Below are 25,424 nucleotides of genomic sequence, written 5' to 3'. Positions count from 1 at the left end.
AATTTTTCTCAGCGTAAAAGTGCAGGAGTGCAGACAGGAGGAGTGTTTGTATAATCACGTGAGTAAATACTCGTTGAGAAATAGCAGTCACAGTCAGGTGACCGATTATTCCAACTCAAACCTGAGAGATTTGGGACAAAAGTTGCAGCATGGTCATGTGATCAAAATAGTTGCAAAATGCACAGACTTGTTCAGCCTGATGCTTTGAGATCTCTACATATTGATCCCTAATGTCATGTTCTAGTGATGTTATTAAGCTTCTGTATATATCATCTGCTAAAAACTGCTTTTATTCCTTCTAGATACTAGTGGATCCTTGGTAAATCACTGCCAGAGTTGGCTAGCTTTCTTCGGGGTGAGGCAATACTGTTCAAGTTCTGAAAGAGAAGTCTCCAGACTCCAGAATGCCCTACTGCTGCCGTATCCCCTGCATTCGTCTGTGGTGCTCTTATACTGTGGTTGTACAATAAGATCTTCCATTTCAGGCGACGAAAAGAAACGCAGATCTGGATCAGCTGGGGGAAATGGTAAACTCTGCAAATAATTTCGTAGTGTTACCATTGGATAACTGACATTATAGGATTCTCTGACTCTATATCTTGGGGAATTGAAGGCAATCCTTCCCGAAAGACTTGCAGATGTTACCTTGAGCTTCAGATAGTAAAGGTTGCCTGGTCTGGTAGTAATCTTCAACAAATCCATTATGGACATATCGTAGTATTCTCTTCGCATGGTATCGTCGGAAACTGACCAGCACTTTTCTGTCGATACTCGCTCAACACCTTGGTAGTATTTGACAGTACTATAAGGTGTAGTCAAGAACTCCACAAGGTTTGTTACCACGTCGAGGGCTAGAACATGAGCCTGTTCTATAACTTCACCATACAGAAAGGCCAATTCGTTAATATTTAATGACTGAACCAAAAATGCCGTGATATTACGTAGTTTGTGGGGCAATTTTGGAGTAGTCATAGATGCATCTATGATTGTCAAACATCTGACTGCGTGTGATCTTTTCGAATTGAACTCGCGATAAGCAGGATTTAGCATTATTACATTTTCAGGAAATGCCAAAGCTCCCAACATCTGGAGGTCGACGGTGAGATTCTGTAAGTTATGCATGTTGCTTAGGACACGAACAAATTTAATACCACTGTAGCCTTCATTACTGACATACATTTCGACTTCATCATTGTTGACGTTTCTACGGGTTTTCCTTATCGCTAAACCAGCAAGCTTAGGGCAACTGGAGCTGATTTCACTGAGAAGACAGAGTATGTTTTCATAGATCAAGGCATAGGGGCAATCTATGAAAAGATTGAGTTCCTCCAATTCGTAATCGTTGCCCAAAAAACAGTGCCTAAGACGACCTATACCATTCTGTCTTGTGATCTGAGCCAATTCAACCACCAAATCAAGTCTCTTTACACGTGAAACTACAGTGGATAGACCCTTTACGAAAGTTAACGTATTAGCATGCACAGACAAGAAATGCAAGTATTTCAAGTCACGGAACGATTTCGCCAGCTCTGTATTCTGCTCACGTTCTAGTTCCTTTGTAGCTTCAGTTAGAACTTGCACGGGGTCTACAGCAAGAGCATTAATCGCAGGTGAAAGTGGATGATGTACCCTTTCTTCACAGCATTCCCCGGGGAACGCAGTATCCAACACCTTTATTGCCTTCAAATTGGGGAAGTAGGCGAGGACTCTATTCTGTAGAGTCCAGTTGTCGCACTCTAAATAAGTGACAAAATTGGTGAGTGCGATCTCGGTCTGAAACCGGCTTCTGTAGTTTATATCACCGAACACACCTTTGCGGAAGCCAGATCTAGCAAGCTCGCCTAAAGAGCAACAGCCGAAGTTGACTTCTACCATCTCCTTGACGAACTGTCTGTGTATGGATCTTTTGTCCGAGAACAATTCCGAGGATTTTGGCGCAGCCATGATGGCATCTACTTGGTTCTCTCGGATGAGACTCACATTTTTAAAGAGGGACGGACCCAAGTAGATTCGAAGATAGGAGCATGTGGAAGAAAGTGCAAGTAGATCAGAGTATATCTTGTGACCACAACGAATGTGGTTTAATGTTAAAGTGTAATCGGGATTGTTTCCTTCCGATTTGGATAGTGGGGAAAAGTTGAGATTAAACTCTCCTTCTGTGAAGTGGTATATGATGAGGTTGATAATCTCTGTGGGGAAACCAAGAAACGATAGTATCGGCTTGTGTTTGATTGGCGTATTGCGCAAGTCGTTGAGGTACTGGTCGAATGACAATGACATTGGTATGAATAGTTAATTGTATTTGAAAGCTACGTGAATAGGTATGATTAGATATATTAGATAAGACTAGAATCGACTATTTGTAGAACCGATGTGACAAATAGATGATGCTCCAGTAAGGCATAGGAGTTACGAACTGAAAAGTAACGAATTAACCTCCTCTATCAAGTCGGGAGTGGGTTTTGCAAGTGTGGTGTTCTGCGAAGCTGTGATGATTCAGAACAGCTCCAAATCTACTTATAAAAGTTGTGTGCAGTAGATGGTTTTGATAACGATAAAGGCCGAGTTCAGATCTGTGCAGAGTGCAACCAAATTAGAAAGAGAGTGAGAATGGATAATGAAAAGTAAAGTAGAGACAGAGATATAGAGATCCTAGAAGCCAAATAGAGCATAGTCTATTGTATAGATTTGAATCTAGAGTATACAGAAGAGACACTTGATTAAGGTGGAAGAACTTGAGTATCCATATTTACCGACTTTGGTTTTCACTTTTAAATTACATACACTTGACGTGCTCTGCCAAAGAACAGCATTCAATATCTTCATTCTTATAATTCAACTTATATTCTACTCAGGCTAACTTTAACAATAACAATAATAATGCGTAAATTAAAATACTATTAGAAGAACATGCAAACCCAAGACCTTATATTCTTATTATACAATTAGATATAAATCCACGAGTAGAAGGCAAGGTAAAGAATACAATATGTGACAAGAAGCTAAGAAGGCTAACCCACTTAGACCTTGAAACCTCTAGAGTTTCTTCTACCTCTGGCTCTTTCGAACTTTCTACCCTTGGAGAGGATTCTTGGGGCCTTGTTCTTGTGAGGACCCATACCGAAGTGTCTGACAGCTTCTCTGGCACTTCTTGGACCTCTGACAATCAAGGTGTTTTGACCCTTTGGAGCTCTGAGGGCCAATTGGTCCAAAGTGATGACTTCACCACCAGCCTTCAAGATGGTGGCCTTGGCACCAGCAGTGAATCTCAAGGCAGCGACAGTAGCCTTAGGGAAGTCCAACAATCTGGAGTCAGCAGTGACGGTACCAACGACAACGATGGTCTTGTCAGCAGCACCCTTTTGCTTCAAGGCACGGGCGATTCTGGAGACAGAAACTGGAGGTCTGTTGATCTTGGACAAGAACAAAGATCTCAAGATGACCTTGTTGAATGGAGCATCGGTACGACCTAAAAAATGTTAGTACGGGGTTCGGATTCTGCTCAGAAGACGCACAATATACACTGCACCAGAAGCAGAGCTTCTGGCACCGATGCACTCGCAGAATGGGCTACTATTGACGAGACAGATACGAGCTTATTGTAGCTGAAACCACCAGCTCAAGCTTGGTATCCTTACTATCTACTTCACCTTAGATTACCTATTCGAGAGATGTATACTCAACTATGTCTTACTGGAGGGTTGAATAGTTACTTGCCGTACGAAACGGCTCGACATCTTCTGACTTCTGCTCATTGCTAGTGTCTCTACTAGCGAAGAAGTGCTGACGAAGTTGACATTTCACAATCCATACTCTCTACAGTGTTTAACAAGTTTCTTCAACTATCACAGAACTTTGGTGGTAATCTGAAAATTCTATCTCAATCCAGAGCATCAGACGACAATCTAAAGACTAGTGATGTCCGTGCATGCTGGAGAGTTTTCCTCTTGCTAATTTGTGGACATGTTCCATCTTCCAATCCTTCTCTCATTTGTTACATACGAGCCAAGAAAGAGTATAACTTGACCAATAACTTCAAGTAGACGTTATCGGACTTTGGAGCTTCTCTGTGACCAGATCTAGCGTGTTGCTTAGTGGTGTGATCTCTACCCATTGTGTTGATTTGACCTTATTGATGAAGAATAGGAATATACTGAAAGAATAATAGATAGTGAGAAATGAAAATTTTAACTACCTGCCGCTCGTGATGGAATGAAAAATTTCTCGCGGTACTGCAGGTGCGCATAGTACTTAAAGATGTGAGCTAGGGTTTCAGCCCTAATGAAATCGTCTTCGCGATAATAAGCATGAGGGAAACGTCAAATTGGTCACATGGTCCTCATCACGCGACTTTCTCGAATCTCAGAAATATCTGCTAGCTCTGTCTTCCACAGGTGCCTATTCAACAATCAGTCTTTGAATCAGATATTACCAGAATCCCAAAGAAAGGCATTCTTTAGTAGAACAATTCTTCCGAGATCTTCATTCTCAATTTCCCAAGGTACTAGTACCATTTGCTCTATATTTGTTAAATCACGTGATATATATTGCGGCATGGCTGTTTTATTTTGATCACGTGATAAAATTACTTCTTGCGGCATGGAGTTTTTCTTTTCTAATCACCTGTTTCATCACGTGTTCAACTCGATATCATATCTTAATTTACCATTTCACAACCGGTCTCCACAATTCCTTGCCATCTTCTCCAGCAATTATATTTTAACGTCTTTCATTTCTCGGACAACTCTACAGCCATCTTAAATAGGCAATTATCAGACTGATGACTCAGATAACTCCGATCAAGGGGTTTACCAATACGCCTGTTACCCAATCTATCTGTGTGATCATAACGTTACTAGCATTATCACTTCTGATTCTACAGCTTAAACATATCGTGCGGCTAGCTATTGACCCTTACATAGTCGAGTACTCGCAATACTGGCGAATCTTCACCTTTCAGGCCTCTGTTATCAACGAATCCGACTACTTGTTGGTTGTTTTTCTCTGGTTCCATTTCAAGAATATAGAAAGGTTCTACGGATCTAGACGATATTTGTCTGTGATTACAATTTTTGCAGTCTACAATGCCGTGGTATGTTTCATAGTGATGTGTATCGGCCAATTGGTGCTGTACTATGCTGTTTACGTGTTGAAAACGCTTCTTTTACATCGTTCCAGTAACATCGTGTATCAGTCGTTATTGTTCAACGAGGTGATTCCGGGGCCGCAAGGAATTATTTCATCTCTCTACATTTGCTACGGTACTTACGTTCCGGTTTCGTACCACTTCAAAATCTTGCTTTCAAATCCTATGAATTCTGACCAGGATCAAGAACAGCAATCTACATCCTCTTCTAGTAAAGAGTTGAACTTAACCAACCATTTTCCTATACACATCATATATACTCTCTTGCTACTCAATAACGGCACCAGATCGCTTATACCTTGCTTGGTAGGATTGTTGCTTGGGAAATTGCACGTGTATGAGTTGCTTCCCGGTAGCAAGAACTGGATGATAAACATTTATGTATTCCGGTTTTTTGTTGATCCTACCAAGTTTGTCACTACCACCATCTCCAGCATCGGTCTCAGGCTAAGGTCAGGCTACCAGTCCTTGAACTCTTCAAGAGATCAAGGCCAACCTATACAGCAAGCTGAGTTCTTGCCGGCTGTCACTGTAGCAGACTTGAACGAGGAGGTGGAAGGTGAGGATGTAGAGGAAATTGTAGAGGATGGCCGCCAACAAGCAACACAGATCAGGGCAGAAACACCGGTCCGTCCTTTAGGAAGTCAGTTCCTAGATACATTTAGAAACTAGTTGCATACAGATATTTAATATATGTTGATCTATTTTACACGTGTATTACGTAAATGCAGTAGTATACTGATTCTATGCTACTCTGTCTATTACTAAGTGCTGGTGGCTACTATACAGATGATTTGGTATTGGATGCTTAGAAGAGATAGAGTCATTGGGAGTGTTAAGATTGTCCGACGAGGATAATTAGATCTCTCTAACTATTTGCCTTCTTTCTTCTTTCTACATCCCAGTTGTACAATCTCGCGGTGTTCACTTCCATGGTTGTGATGTTCTCCTTCAAGAATTCCAAGTCTTCCTTGATGATTTTCAATTGCTCATTGTTCTTGTTCAATCTATCATTAAGCAAGACTACAGCTTCATCCAAAGGATACTCAAGCATGACATCGGCTCCCAACCACAAGTAAACCGAGTTTAACTTTTCCACATCAATGGATGCCTTTGTGTACAATGTGTCGTTCAACTCGTAGTTTGTTTCTATGACTTTTGCATCGCCGTCTTCATCGTCTTCAGATTTCCTCTCTTGGATATGATCAATGATCTCCAAGTTCTTTTCGATATCCGGAATCTTGATATTCAAGTCCGCCATCTGTTGTTTCTTGGATAATTCCATATACTTGTACTGCTGTAAACGTTCCTGGAACATTCTCATGACGTTTTCAAAGTCCGTTTCTGGGTTCTTGATGATGGAATCCACCTTCTCTATGAACGGAGCCTCGGGAATTCCTCGAGGATTAGTCTTCTTGGTCCTGAAAATGTTAGTATGTGTGCCACAAGTTCTCAATTCAAATTTGACATTACTTACTTTAAAAATTCAGCCATTATTCTCTACTTCTAAATCTATATCCAGATTGAAAGACTTCAACAAGTGAATTATAGAAATCATATCTTGAATGGGTTGAAAAATGTCGATATGCACCATACAGGAATTTTTACCCAAATTTAAGGCTAACTTACTTACACCATCATGAATATAGATATGAATTCCTAGATTCTTTTGAACTTTCCAAACTGTTTCATTGCAGCAGAAGTATGTGTGAAATCCAATAGATTGCAACTATGAACATTTGAATGTCAATTTTTTTGGGTGATGATATCGTATATGCTTACATTATATGGTTGCACTATTTTTCGCACCCATTTCTACGGTATAAATCACCAATAGCCACTTATGTATATGAAAGAAGTTGACACGAAGATTATTATACTTACTGAAGTATATGACTTATTGTAAAACTCTCTGCCTCGCTTAAGTATTGCCTATCTGTGTGTAATTTTTCAGTTTTTGGTCACATAGCATTCATATATTCTTAGCTAGCTAAAATCAAACATTTACTGGGCACCATAGCAAGTTTCGTTTTGCTTCTTTCTCAAGTCAAAAGCGTTTAACACAGACTCAGCAGCCTTGACACCAGAAAGAGCCATGGCTCCAAAAGTAGGACCCATTCTGTTAGAACCGTCAACTTCAGCCAATTCCATACCAGCAATGACCAATCCTGGAACAACTTCTCTGGTACCCTTGACAATGGCATCTTCAGCCTTGTTCATGTCAAGGCCCCTCATGCCTCCCAATTGGAAACCATCAGCAGATGCTGCAACAGGTTGTGCACGTTCTTGAGGTCTGAAGCCTTGGGTGATGTCCTTAGGAGCCTTACCGAGTTCTTCCAATCTCTTGGCTGAGAAAGCACCAAATGGACCATCGTGGCCAGTAGTAGACAATACAATGTTACAGTTGATGGTATTAGGATCCATACAAGATTGAGTGTCGTGGTTCAATGCAACCAAAGTCCAGTTGGTCACCACACCTGCGATTCTCAATTCACCAGTGTTCTCATCTCTTCTGGTGATCAAGTCTTCAACTGCAGTAGCGTTGAACAACTTGACATTAGGAAATTGCAAAACTTTAGACAACAAAGTGGACATGAACAAAGCAGCGTGTTTGACAACAACATAGTCTCCTTCGTCATCGTATTGAATTTCTAATTCATCCAAGAAGAGATGGGCAGGCTTTCTCAACACCATGGCCGAGAAAAGCTGTCCACCGAGCCAACACCCTCCACCAGGAGATACAGAAGCTTCAATGATAGCAATTTTCAAGTTTGGTCTGTTCTTGGCCAAAACGTAAGCAGCAGATAAACCAGCAGAACCGGCACCAACGATAACAACATCAGATTCAGTGTATTTGTCCAAGTCAGCAAAGTAACGTTTGGTCATAGCACGGGAAACTGTAGACTCACGGATGGGTGCAAATTTGAAATTTTCCCAGTCTGCGAATGTGACTTCGGCATTGTCAGCTTGAGACTCAAGTTTGATAGATTTCTTGCTGACTTTAGCAAGGTTCACTTCTACAACTGAAGTGGTAGTTTCGATTCTAGTTGGAGGAGCCATTGTAATATTGTAATTCTTTTGATATTGTATAAGAAAAGTTGGATATTCTTTCTCAAGATTTGAGATATCCCAGAAATTCCACACCAATTTATATTAAACTCAAGATTAACATGGAGCCATGTTTTCCGTTCTATCCAAGATAAAACTATGTTCCTCTAAGAGTATATACCACCGCCGGAGTGATACGATTCGGTGATGATCCAAAAGGGATGCCTAGTTGAGGAATAAGAATGTCACTAAGGACTCTAAGTGCATATACCGGTTGCAAAATCTCGCACCCACGAGAATTATAAGTGCATATTCTTCAGTCGGACAATAAGGAATGTAGTAGAAATCAATTTACCCTAATCTTTATCCCTTGAAGGAAGGTTTCATAAGGGAAAACGCTCATTCCTGGACCTTCTAGGAGTATATTGGTATATTGGCTACTAGAGTTGCCACTTGGCGTTGCCCTAGCATTTATTGTATTAGTCTTTTTTTCTGGTAGTTCTATTGCTGATCTATGTAACTTTATTTACTTTGGTCGTTGAAGCCATTGAAATAACGATCTCTAAAGTTGGCTATGTTTTGGCTCTTCAACCCATTCGTAGTCTTTCCCTTGTAGGTTTCATCCCTCTTGACATATACCAAAAGTCTTCTGGACCATTTGTTGAATTCTTGTTCCAAATTGTACAACAACTCGAGTTGTTCATGCTGAGGAATCAAGTTCACCTGGAAATCATCGTTAGCTGTAGGCATCCAGAATGCAAGTCTACCCCCTATGGGCAATCTCTCGCCCGCAAAAAATAGAAGGTCGTCCAATAAATCCGACAACTCGTATGGTTTCTTTGGTTGAATAAAGTCTCTTCTCAAATGAGCCTTCTCCCCTTCTATAACTATATTTTCTCTTCCTTCCGCCTTTTCGGGATGCTTAGCTCCGCAAACCTTCAACCCTTCTCTGACACCGTAGGGAGGGTCGCAGACGATGGAGTCAATAACGAAATCCTTTCTGAATGCATTGTTGGTGAAGTCCATGGTTAAGACGTCTAGAAATTGAGTTGAAGTTCCGTATTGCTTGAAGTTGGCTTGGATATTACAGTTTTTCCCTTTCCCTCTCAACATTCGTACATCTATATCTGAACCAATAGGCAAGGCTCCAAAATTGGCCGATGCAACTAGGAATGAGCCAGTTCCAGTGAATGGGTCGTAGCATACCTTTCCTGGACCCACCTGGCCAATATTGCAGGTTACCAAAGACAACTCGGCATCGAATGAAGTTGTTCCAATGTATTTCCTTCTTCTCAAATCGTACTTATCGAGAACATTTTCAGTTCTAGAACTTAGTTGCACTTGTCTTCCAAACCATATGTTACGTGGTGTTGTAGCCTTCTCCATTCCAGATACGCTGTATTCTTCCAAAACAGTAAAAACTTCATCAGGATTCTTCAAACGAACACCTCCTTCGAAAGCAAGATACTTGAAATTTTGTATTATTTCCACTCTTTCTTCCCTGCTCTTGCTTCCCTTGTAGCCGATGAAATCGAACTTGAAACTGGACTTCTTGTACACTTCGAACTTGTCTTGTGATGTAGCCTTGATGTTGGCATGGAGCTCATCATAGTTGGATCCCTGGCCCCATAATTCATATATCCCTCTACTCAAAATGGACCTATCCATTATCTTTTTAGCTTGGTCATCGTTTTCTAGTTGCACTACGATGAAAGGTTTGGATTCATCATGATGGCTCAAGTCGAAGGAAAAGTTGTTCAAATTTGCCAAAGACTCCAACTCTGGTCTTCTGAAGTTGGGATACGACTGAGCAAAGTATATCAAGTAATTCTTCATGTTATTGGTATGGTTTTTGCAGTCTTTAGTAATTTTTCACTCCAGACTCGATGCCTTTATAGGAACTGAAAAAATCTGTCCGTGCGGCTCACTTGCATAAAGATAATAGCTGCGAAATGGATGAATCATTTGAATTTGATAAAATGACGGATACATTCCAACTGTGCTGAAAGAGTAATTGTGACCAAACTAGCTTCATATCATTGGAGGTGAAATAGCAAGGGAACATAATTAATGGGAAAATGTTAGGGAATTTAGCAGCACAACTTGTTGTGTTTCATTATTGGCAAAAGATTTCGAAATTTCAATTAAAGCGAGGTGATTAAGAATAAGTAACCAAATCTGATTTGTTACTGTTTGGAAAACCAAAACCACTATATATTATATGAGCGTTGTATGAAATCTTGTATTATGAAATAAGATTGTACTCTTCTTGGTCAGAGTTCTTGTTACCTTTTTACTAGTACAACTATTGAGAAAGCCAAATATGCCCATGCAATTCTAAGAATGACTATATCCTTTCAAATAGATAATTAGCTACCAATTGGTGAGTTTTAGAGAGAGCAAAGTTATCAGAAACGTAGTGTTTTCATCTTTTCTGTATAGTTCTCGTTATTCTCTTTCATGGCATCGGCCGTTTTTACACCTTAAATCGTTCAAATACAATACAATTTCATTTCACTCTTAATAGTCTTCTTCATACCAAATAGAGCAAGCAAAAATTAGCATCCTGGATATCACGTACATCCATCTCAAAGTAATGAGCTGTTTTTTCCATAACTGAACAGTTAATTCAATTCTCTACAACTAAGACGAAAACGCTACAGACAATCGAAAATTCAAAATTACAGTGAATTAAGAAAATAAATCGCCTCTATTGCATTTTCTGAACCACTTAACTAAGTTGTAAAATAACAAAACTCCACCGTAATGCCATTCTACGAATATCTATACGATACTAGCATGTACTGGAAATTCCGTTTTCGACTCAGGTTGCAAAATACAAGAATGTTGTCGTGCGCGCACCGAAACGCACCAGTGAGATGCGAATATATAAACGTCGACAAAAACCAGGCAAATCTCCCAGCTTTAGCAGACTCATTTTCTTTATCAGATTCAAGTGGAAGATCAAATCAAATCGTGTTGGAAACGGATCCCATCGAAAGAAACTACAGACCGCGGTTGATTGATTGATTTGTATTTAACCACTACATAGTTTCTTGTTTAGTTGTATACATTTCCATACAATATTTCAATAAACTGATCTATATAACACTTGCACCACAAGTTGTACTCCGTATCTATAGCTAGATAGATAACAACGCCATAAAGCGAAGGAAAACGAAACTAAACCAGCAAAGACAAAACTTCTATCTTTTTCTATTCTAATCCATTAAAAAAATGTCCAGCTACGAAGACGACGAAGCTCTTTTCGAAGACATCTAGTATGTATTAATTTGATTTTTAGGCAAATTTAATTTGTGCATTTTATTCGGTAGAAGCGAATTACGAGATTCCACACCCAGCATATGAGCAGGAAGGTCTAGAAGGCACAATCAGATATCCGGCTACTGGCGGGGATTGCCGCCAGCTCAAGATCCACAAGTTAAAATTGCCAACGGAGTTTAGAAAAATTCACATGCTAACTTACGAATCTATAGTGACGATGATAATGAAGTCGCAAAGGAAAAGTCGACAGAGAAAAACAACGAAAACAAAGACGCTGAGACTGAGGCTGAAAAACAGGATCAGAAGCCTGAGGCCGAAACTTCTGCTGCTTCCGTCCCTGAAGGTCTGACTTCTTCTTCCAATCAAGCCGCTGCTACAGCCACTACATCTACTTCTGTGTCTGAAGATCAGCAGCAACCAAATTTGCAACCTCCTGCAGCTGCTTCTCAACAAGCAGACCAATTGCAGCAGACTCAACAGAACCAACCGATTGGCCAGCACCCTTTCAATTCTTCTCTCTCTTCCTATACTGGCCAACCAGCATATCCTGGCGCTGATCCCAACCTCCACCAACAGTATCCACCTGTTCCTCCTCCTCCACAGCCTCCTGTTCAACACCAGCCTTCTAGCATGGGCAGGGAAACAGGAAAAATGTTCATTGGTGGCCTCAATTGGGACACCACAGAGGAAGGCTTGGTTCTGTACTTTTCCAAGTTTGGAGAAGTTGTAGACTACACCATCATGAAAGACAACAACACCGGAAAATCACGTGGGTTTGGTTTCTTGACCTTCAGAGACCCAAAGTCTGTAGACGAAGTCATCAAGACTGACCACATCTTGGACGGGAAGTTAATTGATCCCAAGAGAGCCATTGCCAGAGAAGAGCAGGACAAGGTAGGCAAGATTTTTGTAGGTGGTATCGATCCAATGGTCAACGAAAAGGAGTTCCATGACTTCTTTTCGCAATTCGGAAGTATCATCGACGCCCAGTTGATGATTGATAAAGATTCCGGTAGATCCAGAGGGTTTGGATTCATTACGTTTGACTCGCCTGATGCCGTGGACAGAGTCACTGTCAACAAGTTTTTGACGTTGAAGGGCAAGGCCATGGAGGTCAAGAGAGCGGAACCTAGAGGCCAACATCAGCAAAACCAAATGCAACAGCAGCAACAGCAGCAGCAGTACAATTACAACTACGGTAACCAATACGGTCAAGCTTATCCTCAAATGGCTTATGGTCAACAGCAGATGGCCCCTGAAATGGTCGAATATTGGCAAAGAATGCAACAGTGGTTTATGTTCCAGCAACAGGCCCAGGGTGCTGGTGGTGAACAAAAAGATGTGGAACAACCTGGCCAACCATTGAACCCACAACAACAAGCCAACGAACCTGAAGGTGATCCAGAGCAAAATTCCGACAGAAACAATGAAAATGCTAATGATGACTACAGAGGTGGCTATGACAACGGCCAAAGGGACCAAAGGAGAATGAACTTGCCAAAGGGCCCAAGAAGGGCTCCACCTTCCGGTCCTTCTGGCAGCAGAGGAGGAAGAGGAGGGTACCACAAGAGAAGTAGAGGCTACCATCCTTACAACAGAGGTGGTAGAAGATAGTTTATACACCGCACAGAAAGTAAAATACAGGCACATCACGGTTATATTTTTATTAAGATTACACCTATTTATCCGTTAAGTTATCGTTATTTAGTAATACTATTGCTATTAATGTTGATTTCAAGTTGCAATGTCATCTATTTATCTATTTTTTCATGTCACCGTTATATAGTACAGCCATTATCAAAAATACAATCCTAAACTAAAGTTGCCCATAGCGTAATACAATTTCTAGTAGACTATTATTAATGTACAGATTCTATAAGTTAACTATATCTATTTGCGCTTCCTACTAGGACGGGCATTCTTGGCCATTTTCTTTTCTTTCAACAATCTAGCCTTTCTAATATCTTCAGTAGACTTGATTTCCAGTCTTTGACCCGGTTTATGGTAGCCCTTAACGTCACGGCCCGATTCCACAGCCTTTTCAACCTTCTTCTTTTGCTTGTGGTAGTCATCTCTGTATTTGTCAGGCAACTTTGGAGCAGCATTACGTTTATGCTTGAAACGCTGCTTGCTTTCACCTTCAGTTTCAAGTGATCCCACCTTGGCAGGTTGCATGTTACGTTTCTTCTTCCACTCGTCGAACTTTCCAGATCTGTAGGTGGCTGGAATTTTGGCACCACTCTCACCAATGATGAATTTCTTGTCTGTGGACTGGGAGTTGATGTACTTACCCTTCTTTCTGTCCCATTGCATGACTTGTTTGCCATTTCCGATCTTGTCATCGTTGTCCAAGTCGAATGTAGCAGACGCAGCCTCGTTAGCAAACGACGAGGTGATATTTAACTGCTGATCTTGAATTACCGAAGCTGGTGCGTAGTGACTAATGAAGAACCTATCGTCACGGTAGTTCTTCTTGTTCGACTTGGACGATAACTGATCAGCGTCCTCAAAAGCATTTTGTAATTCCTCTTCGTCTACATCGTTAATACCGGAAGCAGAGTATCCAGTCTCCCCATGAGCCTTCAAGATCTCATCTTCGATACCATGGGTCAAACCAGCTTCTCTTTCACGTTGCAACAAGTCTCTTCTTTCACTTGCACGACGCTGGATGGGAGCAAGTTGCTTTCTTCTCCTATGCATGAAACTGACAAGACTGTCTTCGTCACGATCGTTACCCTTTTTGTTAAATTCAAAGACTGTCTCCTTGACATGTCTGTTGGCTAACTTGGCCAAGAACTTTTCCTTTTCCTTTTCCAAGTTTGGACCAAAAAGTAGATGCTGATCGTCCCAGGTTCCTGTGTCCATGATTTCCTTTGCACGCTTGACCGATTCGGTAGAAGCAGCCTTCCTGGTACGGTAATACAACTTCTCACCCTTGGCAGCAACTTCCTTAATGACAGAGAGCTCATAGTGGTTACGTAACAAGTTTTCATAAAGTTCTTCAAAAGTTTCCAAAGACAATCTTGGACAAGAACCAAGTACCAAACGGTCGGTATACTGGACTTTTGGCTCGACGTAATTGTCTCCCTGCTTGTCTTTCAAGAGTTGACACTTCTGTTCTTGCATTGCTGTTAAGAGGATTTTCTTTCCCAAAAACAATTCCAAGTCAAGAAGATATGGCAACTCCTTTTCGTTAACAATAGAGTACGCCCAACCCTTGTTACCTGCTCTCGCAGTTCTACCTACACGATGAATGAAGATTTTAGACGAGCCTGGTAACGTGTAGTTGACAACGTTAGCCAAGACAGGAATATCAATACCACGAGCAGCCACATCTGTGACAACCAAGACGGTAGTCATGCCTAATCTGAATTGGTATAACTGGTTCTTTCTAGCATGCTGGTCTAATGTACCGTAGATGTACGAAACCAAATACCCAGCGTCACGGAGTAAGGTTGTGATGTATTCTACGTGGTGCTTAGTAGGAACGAAAACAATGGTGGAATGCGGAGAGGGCAAAACGTTAGCAGATGGTAACCTTTCCTTCTTGAATTTGTACTTTCTTTTCGAACCCGATTCATTTTCCAACTCCTCTTCTTCTGCCTCGTCGTTGACTCTTTTATCCATGAGTCTTAACTTCTTGATTTGTTCTGCTGTTCCTAATGGCATCTTGATGACTTCTTGCAAGACGTACAACAAATTGGCTTCTCTTTCATTCTTCTTGGTGGTGAAGAAGGCCATTTGCAATTGGTCAGAGATCTTGGAGTCAGCATCCAATCTGACCAACACAGGATTGGACAAACCAGCCTTTGCGAAATCCACCAACGAACGTGGCAAAGTAGCACTAAACAACAAAGACTGCCTTTGTGGAGGCAAAACAGCCAACAACTCATTCAACTGCTCTGCAAAACCCTGTTCGAACAAATGATCGGCTTCGTCAAACACTATATACTCTACAGTTTTCAAATCCAACTGCATTTCTACCTGCAAATGCAAAAATCTACCTGGGGTAGCAATGACAATATCCGGGTTGGAAACCATGCTGGAGAACTGATCCTCCAAAGAGTCACCACCAGTCAATACGATAGCACGCAAATCTGAGCCCTTACTGAACTCCTTGACTTGCTTATATGTCTGTAAAGCCAATTCTCTCAGAGGTGACAAGATAATGGCTCTGATACCTACTCTAGCACTGTGGCCCTTTAATTTTTCAATTACTGGCAATGTGAATGCAGCAGTCTTTCCAGAACCGGTTCTGGCCATACCGACCACATCACGGTTGGCCATTATGAGTGGAATGGTTTTTCTCTGGATAGGTGTTGGCTGTCTATAGCCCTTTTTAGCAATATTGGTGAGTACCAATTTGGAAAGACCAAACGATTGAAAAGAACCAGCCTTAGCCTTCTTGGCCTGAGGATTGTTGGCAGCAAAATATGACGCCATATCCTTGTCATCGTCCTGTTCGTCTTCATCACCTGAGAGCTCTAGAGATGGGAAAGCCTCTTTGGCTGGTTTGGCTGTCTTTTGTTTCTTCTTGGGCTGTTCTTCAGCTTCATCTTCGCTCGAAATTATGTCCTGGACTTCTTGCTCCTCGTCACTGAAGTCAGAGCCCGAGTCAGAGTCACTGTCTTCGAGGTTGACGGTCAACGAGCGGGCAATGTCGTAGTCTTCTTCGTTGTCTGACATGCTCGAGTAGTCGGTTATTCAACTTGGGTAAAGATAGCAGAGACTCTTAGCGAACTCTAAATCTGGTCTTCTGCTCATCTCATCTTGCGTATTTTTTCAAACCGTTTTTTTCTGTCCTGCCCAGAACGTGCGCGCGAAAAAAGAATTTTTAAGTATGGGGGAAGCTTATCAAGACGCAAGTGAATGCGAAACTCTATCAACTCTCCCTTCGCCAGCTTCGGCAATAGTAGACACTTAACAAGAAACGACATTCTATGACAAAAGCCACGTCTGCTGCACGTGCCGAGGAAGCTGTCACAGCTCTCTTTATCAGCTCATTTCAGAGCCCTGTCTTTTGAAGGCGTCTGGCAACGGTGACGTTGGCTGCATAGCATATGCATTGAAAACGATCGGCACGGCACCAAGGGCTCCTACAGCTGTTGTGACGGGAAGCAGGAACGCTCCCGGTCCATATGCGATAAAGACTGAAATAACCTGAAACAATTAGGCGACCACACATTGACGCTATCAGTCGACTCGCAACGCCCTAAGCGAGCCAGCAATCCACCTGAAATTCACGTTTCTGACTGTGAATTCCATATTGAGGCTACATTCACGGCTAAAACTGCCCTGTCTCCCCTTATTCGGAATCATCAACCACTTTAATTATTATCGACTAGAGACGTCGGGCTCTGCCTTCCATCCATTGAATGGAATCATCCGGTCTTCCTCTGCAGACAATTAAGGTTTGGCGACATAGCCCCAAAAAGACAAGGAGAAACTGCTCAACTGTTATCTAAGCTCTGAATGCAAGAAAGGTTATCAACAGAAATTTTTCGTAAGTTCACAGAGCTTATTTTAGTTATCGGGGGTGGTCGGTTGTGAGCCAAGCCGTGACCCAGCTTTTCAGCTTCATGCCACGGCAAGAAATGCTACGTCTCTGTATATTGGGACTACATCATCCATGTACATCGTGGACTACATCCATGTGCATTGTGGAATTACATTTCCTCAACGGTGAACTTTTCCCTATTCCGAATCATGGTACGACTCGCCGACCACATCATGTACGAGCTCACCTTGCTAATTTGCAATGTGACGTGAGAAAAATTAAAAAAGGCAACCTGGTAACAACGGAGAGGTGGAATTTGAAACTCTCAACTCGGCAAAAGCAGCGTTTGTAAAAAATTACTAACGAAATGCCATAGTTTGATAATGCCCTAAAACAGAGCAGAGCCCCGCAGCGGTAGTTGGGAGCCCAAGTCCTATAAAAATGGTTTCGAATTAAATACACATTTACGCTTTGCCTTATGCAATGGTGATCTCTTGGGCAAGATCTAGTATTATCGATTCAACATCAGACAACGGGGTGTTTCCAAAGCTGGATATCCAACAATGGGCTAAGCTGAGACGTGAAAGCTTGTTCCATTGTGAGGGCTAAGAGCGGAAGCCAGTAGCATGTAAATAAAGTTTTTTTGGGCACTGGAATACGTTTCGGTATACAGTTGAAATTTAGGCTAACAGGAATATATTGTTAGTCGAGAAATATTTTCTACATTCTGATTCACTATCGGCTTAGGCGAGGCCCAAATACAGAATTCTATGTGAGGAGGCACCAAACGAGATTTTAAATGAGGTGATATTTGCATGTGATGTGTCGTAGTATCAATTTGATTTGCAATCTGGTTTGCAAATCCCCCAACCCCCTTAATGATGGCTCGATTTTACGATGATCTCTTGGGAAATGCAATCCTCACGCCATGGCAGAGAGACTTTCAAATTAGGGATGTTTCAAAATCTGCACCGCCGTTAATGTTTCGATTCTGCATTCACATGAGGTGGCAGGATGCCGTCGGAAACTATGGTCACGACAAAACTTTATAGCTTAATCGTCATTAACGGATGGTTTGAGATGCAGCCCGTTATTCCTTTATTGTCAGAAAGATTTACAAAAAACGGCAAGAATTAACTAAAGAGAAATGCCCCGTACACGAACATTTGCCTGAGTCAGGCAACTTTCAGGTGAGGGGAACAGATGTTGGCTAAAACTGATCAACTATTAATTTTGACAATACAATTGAGGTTCCTTGCCGCCTTGAAGATTTTAGAAGTATGCGGTTACAGCTCTCAGGCAGGTGACAAAAATCATTTGAGAAAAGTGCGTAGGGCGGGAAAAAAAAAGTGCTGGGCGGCAAAAGCTTCCCTAAAATCGGTGAATGCAGGTGGGAGTGGGAATGTTCGACGAAACTAAAAAGCCTGTCTACCAAACTCAATTTCTGATAAGATCGTCGCTTGGAAACTAGACGGCGTAGCATCTAAATTAACCTTCTGTAAAGATGGAGAGATAACTCTGTTCAGACTTCTACTCTTCGAGTACTCTACACTGGTGAATTACTGTGCCAATCTAATTACGTTTGTCCAGAGGTGGATACGAGGCTATCATTGCCTATTGTGGCAAATCCAGTGCAAGCCTTTTCAAACAATTGATGACAAATTATACAGGGGCAATATGTACAATGGAATATTTTCGACATATTTTCTCAAGTGGGCAGGCTTGCATTTCGTAACTGGCATGGCCAACAAATAACTCTGCGAGTCGAATACGGAGAGATCAAGCTGGCGCACAAACCGCACTGCTATACCAGCAGTTCCGTCTCCATTATCTTCCCAGAGGACACGCTAGACGGCGACTTCTTTTGCTGGTGGAAATGCGGCTGGTGTGATTGTTCGAAACCTTCGTGTTCATGCTTGCCGCTGGAAATGTGCCACGGCAGTCTCTAGTTTCTGGTGCGACAGACATCGCCGGAGGGGTATTTCCAGAAAGATAAAGCACATGAAATAGGAGAGTGCAATCGAGCTCCGGTGAAATTACGGTGTTACGAACACTAGTCTAGCGAGAAAGATTGCTACGAGTGGAAGAAACAATGGCAGCATGCTCGGCAGGAGAACATGGAACACCGGAGGGCTATCGCAGGATATGTCTGAGTCAGCTATCTTCTACCTGGAAAAGGATCTCGCACTAGATCTTAAACGAGATTCTAAGATATGCAGCGGAAATGTGGGCAGTGCGGACAGAATATACAAGATAGGAAATGGGGGAAGAACAGTCTGAGCGAGTATTTTTTGGAGGCCTGGTCACCTAGAAGCTGGAAGTATGGCAGAATGCGCCTACTTCGGTACAATCCCAATTATAACTCGCTCCTCGTGTATAGAAAAATCTAGAGCAATCTTGTTGCTTTGAGTTCATGTACCGATGGACGTACATCAAAAATACCTACATACAATATGTCAAACCCATTATGTATGTAAGTTGCTAAACACTTAGCGCTGGCTCTTGGCCTCAAAGCCACCCCTTCAAAATGTACCAGGAGATGGAGATTACTTTTTATTATTTTTCTTTTTCGGGAATTAATAAAATTTTTGATGCAATAACCAACACTTTTATTTGTGCAAAAAGAAATGTCCATCCTAAAGCATAACTTTATTTACAAGAGAAACTCAAAATAGGTTTTCAATCGCTGATCCTTGGTCCAGAAGGGACTAACAGCGGTTTCCCACCGAGAGGAATAAACCTCACGGTCTAACTACTGTTGCTTTAGTTCGCCTCTAGATGAACCTTAAATGAGTAGCTTATCACAATCGAATTTTAATCTTCTAAGCTAAGGGCCGAAGAATCAGCCCTGTAGAACATGCATTCGTCCGGTTCTTGTGTAAGGACTGTAGTTAAATTCGTCGTAATTGTAAGTGAGATTAATGTGACCTCCAAGGATCGCTTGGGACGTGCGTCCCGGTTTGAAATTGGAGTGCCCATTTATTTATGGTTGTATGCTACAAAAATCCATGCTTATCTTTTTGCTGATCTGTATTCACAGAAGTGGGATATTTTCAGCCCGCCAGGGAACAGCTCTTGCTGCTAGCAGGAGACGCTGTTTCCAGGCGGAATGTGTCTTCCAAAGAGCTGCGTAATATCGGTGGATACGTAAATTGCTACGCGGGTTCTATGTAGTTTGCAATTTAATATATGCTATTCATGACCCAGGAACAGAGAGAATAAATGGGTAACGATGTAGGATTCTGGAAAATTTCAAAAAATAACCATGGGCTATGGAAATGAAAATGGGGGATAATGGTATTTCTGTTCAACAAGGATCTGCATGTATTGATTTTCGATGCTTGTATTATGCTAAAAACCTTTCCATTGTGTTGGGACGTGACTAATACAGTCGACTCAAGTGCCATGAAGTCAAAATACGTAGATTATTTAATCTCTCCATGGCTACAACCGAACGAGCCAGGATTCAAAGAGACCCCATCGTCGAGTGAAGTCTGGTTGCACCAGAATTGCTGTGCAGTGTGCCTTCTGCTGGTTAGACAATAAAATTATCGGTAACGAAACTCGTAGTTTAAGATGGAGGAAAGGTGACGGGGGAAATCAATCTCCACCACGCAATTTCACCATGTGGTTTCCCTATCTCAGTGGAGTTTCATCTAGTTCGAAAAATATAGTTAGGCTAACAAAACGAGAGAGATCTTTTGTTTGCATGAGGTTACACATGTGAAGCGGCGTGCAGGATTCCATAGTTGATTTATGGGTAGGACCTCTTAGATACAGACATGAAATGTACATGGCTAGAAGTATATGTATGCACAATATTATCTGGACGTACATGAGAGTTTACGTCGCAAACAACAAACCATACAGTTCTCCCTTGTAGCCTTGTAGCCGGTTTATATTTTGACAGAAGGTACTGAAGCGTACGTAGAACGAGCTAGCCTGCGAGAAGAAGGCGGCCATTGCCACAATCAAAACTTAGCGACAAATCTTTTTTTAAATGCAAGTATCGTGCTATGTGTCGTCAGCAGATCTATTTCACTTCAGTTCCCATGTTCACTCGATGATCGCCAATTAGTCGGAGCCTTTTTTGCGAAGTTTCCATCTAAATGTCAGCCAAGCTTATTTTTCTGGCTGGCCTAAAACAATCTTGCAGTAAAGGAGTGAGGGAATAAGATCCAAAATATTCAGCCTGCTTCAAGCACCTTAAATCATTTTAACAAGGCACAAACCTTATTTATTGTTTGCCCGCTAGCAAGACGAAGTCAACAAAATTTCGCTAGGTGCCACATCTTAAGCTATAATGGCTTTCTGGAGATGTACGCATTCTGTGTCCCTGCACGACCACGGAATATTTTTTAAAGGCAAATTTCGTTGTGCTTTTTTTATGTTTATTTTATTTTCATCAGTTATTTTTATTTTTTCCATTGTTTTGTCTCTTGGGAGTCGATTCTCACTTTTTTCACGCATCTAAAAAGTATTTTCCAAGGATTTAAAAACGTGCATTGGATTATGCAATCCCTGAAATTATATTTTGTAGGCTTGATGTAATATTAATTTTATTTAGTTGTTGACCTAAATGAATACCTAGTAACTACATAGAATGTCCTCTAATCTTGACATTTGAATCGATATCTATTTTGTTCATAGCCTGTACGTTTGGTTTGCGTACAAGCATATCCCCAATACAGGAAGGTATCATTTTTAATTTTGATTTTCTTTCTATTTCATTTTTACGGTTCAGTTCTTCCCTGCAAGAGTGCTCCATACTGAGATTGTATAAAAGCTTTTACGATTCCCTTCGATGCATAGGGGACACTTAATCAGTTTTTGGACTTTCTGTTTTTATCCTCTACGTGTCATATGAACGCCGAGTACTGAGAACAGCCCTTTCATTGCCTGTACCCTTCTAAGCAGCAAAAGCTCTAGTTTAGCGTAGCACGAGCATAAATCATCTTTCGTCTGCACCTGCCTGCAACCCCATAGCTTATTCTGTGAATAGGCACATTTGAGGATTATTTGAATTTACTATATCAGTACCACCCAATTCCACTTCCAGCTTCCCAGCCAGTCTGATAGCTTCCCACGGAACCCAATCTAATAACTCCATAGTGCTCCGGCGCATGTAATATATTTATTTCCTTCTACTCATACATTTTTCAAAGATAATAGACTCTAGCAGAATGCCACAACTTCCTTCTGTCTCCGAGCTCATGATTTCCACGGCGGCCAAGCCTGTGGCCACGAATTCACATCCAGCATCGTCCACCGCTTCTAGCACGACTCCTCCGCCAACCACGGTACCTACTTATCAGCATACGAGAACTCCCAGGTCTCCCTTGGTGCCCAGGATATCGTCCTTTACATCTACTTCAGCGTACTCCCTACCACCCCCAGGACCCTTGAGAAGGTTGACAGACCCAAATATTACAGCTACGGCCAACTCAAGCAATACCACAAGTCCCACCAGCACACATCCTTCAAATCCGGTCAATGGAGACTACTTCAATCACTACCAGATTAACCAAAGAACCTCGGTATCTTCTTCGATAGACCCCTTGTCAAGGCAGGCCAGCAGTAACCAGTTCAGCACAGTCAACTCGTCACCTCCTTTGACAAATCAAACGACAACGAACGTAGCGCCTACTCTGAACCCATACGCCTTTTCGTACGAGTCGTATCCCGCCAACGCTTCCTATCCAAATGGTTCTGCCGTTTACGGAAACGCTATGGCTCCACCTCAACCACACCCTCAGATGAATGGCCCAGTGCACCAGGCCCCTCCACCACCACCTCCAGGGTATCCACAACATGCGTACTACTATCCCGCCATGTTTCCTCCTCCTCAGGCTATGGGCCCGGCTCCGGGAGTGCCGCCTGGAGTCCCAGGTGAGTATCCATACATTTACGCAGCTAACGGCTACTACCAATTACAACAGCAGCCCAATGCCGGTCCAGTGCCTTCTCACCAGGGAGCAGGCTCACCATACGAAGAGAATAATGCATTGATGAACAAGCGCCGCATCATAAAGAGAAGAACCAGAACCGGCTGCTTCACATGCCGTAAGAGAAGGATAAAGTGTGACGAACGCAAACCTACATGCTACAACTGTGAAAGATCCAAGAAGGTGTGTCTTGGCTACGAGAACCTCAACATAATCAACAAGAAGAAGAGAGATACGTCGCTAGACTTGGACCAGCAACAGCAGCCGCAGGAACATCTTCACCAAGAACATCTTCATCAAGAACATCTTCATCAAGAACATCTACACCAAGAACAGCTTCACCATGAACAGCATCCGCAACACAGCGCCAGCTATCCCACTTTACCAGCACCCCAAGGCTACATTCCCAAGGCCACCAGTATGATTCCCAACGGCAGAACAGGTTCTACGTCGGGATCTAACGGGAAGGTGTCAGTGCACGATTTGATTAAGTAGGAGACGCCCTCAAGACTTCGGCAAGTTCTTGTGTTGCAGCCGCTCAAGATAAAGCATTATGGGCTTGGATAATAATTCATGAGCTGATTCTGCTACGAATGTTACGACGATAATATATGTATGCTCTACGTACAAGCGTATATAATAAATGCATAGCCATGTCGAAAGAATGGTGGAATTCAATAGCCTACGTCCGAAAGAAGACACCTCTCGTATATCCCCGGACCAAATCACCACAAATTAAGGTTGGAATTTCTAATTAGCCTTGTAGTTTCACCTGGTCTATACTATCTCCTAAATATATTATTAGTGCATGACTTCACAGCGAAAGAGCAGGAACCGATAGCCGTAGTGGGCGTTCCAGATCCACCCTAATCTTTTTAGTTGGCATCTACGGAGGGTCCCCGTACAAAGACATGAAATCGGCTGCACGGCGACAAAAATTAGGCAGCTCGTTAGCTTAAGAGATCGCGAAGCTCGACTTGGAGAGAAAGGAACTGAATAGCATACCCCTCCCAAACCACATCCACTACACCGTAGTCATACATTTAGGCTACAAAATTTGGTTTCTAATTATCTTCCAGGTAAAGGGTAGACAAAGCAAAAAAAAAACTGAAGATAAAAAATCTGCCCTACATAAGAAATATGTAATATTTTTGAGAGCCAGGGATATTATTATAGGGCAACAATCTCTGGAACGAGATTTGCAGTTACAAAAGATGGTATCATAGAAAATACGCGACATTGTCAAAAATAAATATTTTGAGTTGTGACAAACTCTGAGATTTTCTCTTGAATACACGAGAGATGGAACGAGGGGGAAAGAGATCATCTGTGCTGTATGATTGTGAAGCAGTTCCTCAATGATTCCCAGGATTTCCAAGCATTTTGGAGTGGTAGTGGCCCGGATTCCATTTTGGATTGGTAGTCTGTTTTACGCTACGGAGGTTCGTCTTCCATACGAAAGAATGCCCCCACAACTGACCTCATTGAAGCATAGGAGCTCGGCACCAAGCGCGGCGGGAGTTCGATCCTTATCTCGTTTACCAGGCTGGTCATGTTTTTTTCTTCTATTCACTGTCAAGACGGTGCAGGAGTATTAATTCTCGATTATTAGGCTAACCTGAAATTGAGAGTTTAGTTGGCATTGGAAAATAGTAGAGTTGTTGGAGTCTGATTTGATAATAGTAGAGTGGGAGAGTTAGAAACGTTGTGGTTTTTGTTCATTGCGCCTAGCCGCTCGGCGTATTTGCACATGGTGCGCAGAAAATACAGACAAATGAATAATATCGCACCAGTGCCAGAAAAATGCAATATTCTGCTGTAGCTAGAGGGACTTCTGGTACGAAAGGAAGCCTGTCTCCGAATCCAGTAATTCTTCTGTCATGGAAATAACCCCTGTTTCTTCTAGACCAGCTCGCCTGCGAGTTTACGACGTTTCATCCTTCACTCTGGCTGCACTTTTAAATGCCATTTAATATTTAATTTCAAATAAGATTATACTTGATTTCGTCAATCTGGAGACCGCCCCGGGCACACAACCATGGCCATTAAAGGCTGCTAGTGGGGGATCATTAAAAAATCACTTTCTGACGATTTTCTGCTTGAGACATTTGTCGCAACGACTGTCGCAAACGCACAGCTTCCGCTAATCCTCACAAGAAGTCTGCGGCACGGATGCGTACACAAAAACCTGTCAGGCAGACACTTATCTTCCAGTGTTCAATGAAAAAATCTCACCTCCTCTCGGCAAGATTTTAGACTGATAAGACCGATAAAGCGTATTCGGTAATCTTGGAGGGTTGGCATCTCATCTCCACTCATCGGAAGTTGTCGTTTTTGTAGTGCTCTTAGAATCTTCTGTACCCCAGGAAATACTCGCATACCACACATCACCAGAGGCCATCGCCTGACTCACAGCAGACAGACAGATAAGTACCATCGAGAATAGTCAGACAGACAGACACAGCTGCAACCCACAACTGCAACGCAAACAGACAGTCGGACA

The 25,424-nt window shown here is 42.1% G+C and overlaps 9 protein-coding genes across 9 annotated transcripts; 3 read left to right on the top strand and 6 right to left on the bottom strand. All coding sequences in view use genetic code 12, as the record gives it.

Annotated features, from left to right (window-relative positions):
• Nucleotides 1–243: 243 nt before the first annotated feature.
• On the bottom strand, nt 244–2,348 carry PICST_68434 (predicted protein). The gene has a single exon (XM_001386392.1). The coding sequence runs from the start codon at nt 2,278–2,280 to the stop codon at nt 325–327; it is 1,956 nt and encodes a 651-aa protein (XP_001386429.2). The 5' UTR covers nt 2,281–2,348; the 3' UTR covers nt 244–324.
• Nucleotides 2,349–2,827: 479 nt separating this feature from the next.
• On the bottom strand, nt 2,828–4,122 carry PICST_85665 (60S ribosomal protein L18). The gene is made up of 2 exons (XM_001386391.1): nt 4,003–4,122; nt 2,828–3,469 (listed from the first exon to the last, which is right to left on the bottom strand). The coding sequence occupies exons 1-2, from the start codon at nt 4,112–4,114 to the stop codon at nt 3,021–3,023; spliced, it is 561 nt and encodes a 186-aa protein (XP_001386428.1). The 5' UTR covers nt 4,115–4,122; the 3' UTR covers nt 2,828–3,020.
• A 658-nt stretch (nt 4,123–4,780) lies between these two features.
• Nucleotides 4,781–5,854, top strand: PICST_85551 (predicted protein; the record flags this gene model as incomplete). Its single annotated transcript, XM_001386591.1, has 2 exons — nt 4,781–5,671; nt 5,696–5,854. The coding sequence occupies 2 exons, from the start codon at nt 4,781–4,783 to the stop codon at nt 5,816–5,818; spliced, it is 1,014 nt and encodes a 337-aa protein (XP_001386628.2).
• A 160-nt stretch (nt 5,855–6,014) lies between these two features.
• PICST_64207 (predicted protein) lies at nt 6,015–6,470 on the bottom strand (the record flags this gene model as incomplete). The annotated part of the gene is made up of 1 exon (XM_001386390.1): nt 6,015–6,470. The coding sequence occupies one exon, from the start codon at nt 6,468–6,470 to the stop codon at nt 6,015–6,017; it is 456 nt and encodes a 151-aa protein (XP_001386427.1).
• A 680-nt stretch (nt 6,471–7,150) lies between these two features.
• PICST_50942 (predicted protein) lies at nt 7,151–8,206 on the bottom strand (the record flags this gene model as incomplete). The annotated part of the gene is made up of 1 exon (XM_001386389.1): nt 7,151–8,206. The coding sequence occupies one exon, from the start codon at nt 8,204–8,206 to the stop codon at nt 7,151–7,153; it is 1,056 nt and encodes a 351-aa protein (XP_001386426.1).
• A 510-nt stretch (nt 8,207–8,716) lies between these two features.
• Nucleotides 8,717–10,030, bottom strand: PICST_50882 (putative ribonuclease methylating protein; the record flags this gene model as incomplete). The annotated part of the gene is made up of 1 exon (XM_001386388.1): nt 8,717–10,030. One exon carries the CDS (start codon nt 10,028–10,030, stop codon nt 8,717–8,719), a length of 1,314 nt encoding a protein of 437 aa, XP_001386425.1.
• Nucleotides 10,031–11,153: 1,123 nt separating this feature from the next.
• Nucleotides 11,154–13,294, top strand: PICST_68431 (nuclear polyadenylated RNA-binding protein 4). Its single transcript, XM_001386590.1, has 2 exons — nt 11,154–11,475; nt 11,692–13,294. Exons 1-2 carry the CDS (start codon nt 11,432–11,434, stop codon nt 13,091–13,093), a joined length of 1,446 nt encoding a protein of 481 aa, XP_001386627.2. The 5' UTR covers nt 11,154–11,431; the 3' UTR covers nt 13,094–13,294.
• A 10-nt stretch (nt 13,295–13,304) lies between these two features.
• PICST_80003 (ATP dependent RNA helicase) lies at nt 13,305–16,179 on the bottom strand. The gene has a single exon (XM_001386387.1). It carries the CDS (start codon nt 16,163–16,165, stop codon nt 13,370–13,372), a length of 2,796 nt encoding a protein of 931 aa, XP_001386424.2. The 5' UTR covers nt 16,166–16,179; the 3' UTR covers nt 13,305–13,369.
• Nucleotides 16,180–21,840: 5,661 nt separating this feature from the next.
• FST13 (fungal transcriptional regulatory protein) lies at nt 21,841–23,602 on the top strand. Its single transcript, XM_001386589.1, has one exon. The coding sequence runs from the start codon at nt 22,160–22,162 to the stop codon at nt 23,414–23,416; it is 1,257 nt and encodes a 418-aa protein (XP_001386626.2). The 5' UTR covers nt 21,841–22,159; the 3' UTR covers nt 23,417–23,602.
• The last annotated feature ends 1,822 nt before the right edge of the window (nt 23,603–25,424 follow it).

The sequence above is a fragment of the Scheffersomyces stipitis genome, chromosome 8 (genome assembly GCF_000209165.1).
Source record: "Scheffersomyces stipitis CBS 6054 chromosome 8, complete sequence".
Lineage (NCBI taxonomy): Eukaryota > Fungi > Ascomycota > Pichiomycetes > Serinales > Debaryomycetaceae > Scheffersomyces > Scheffersomyces stipitis.
Note: the sequence above shows the minus strand (reverse complement) of the source record. Positions and strands in the feature narration are given on the sequence as shown.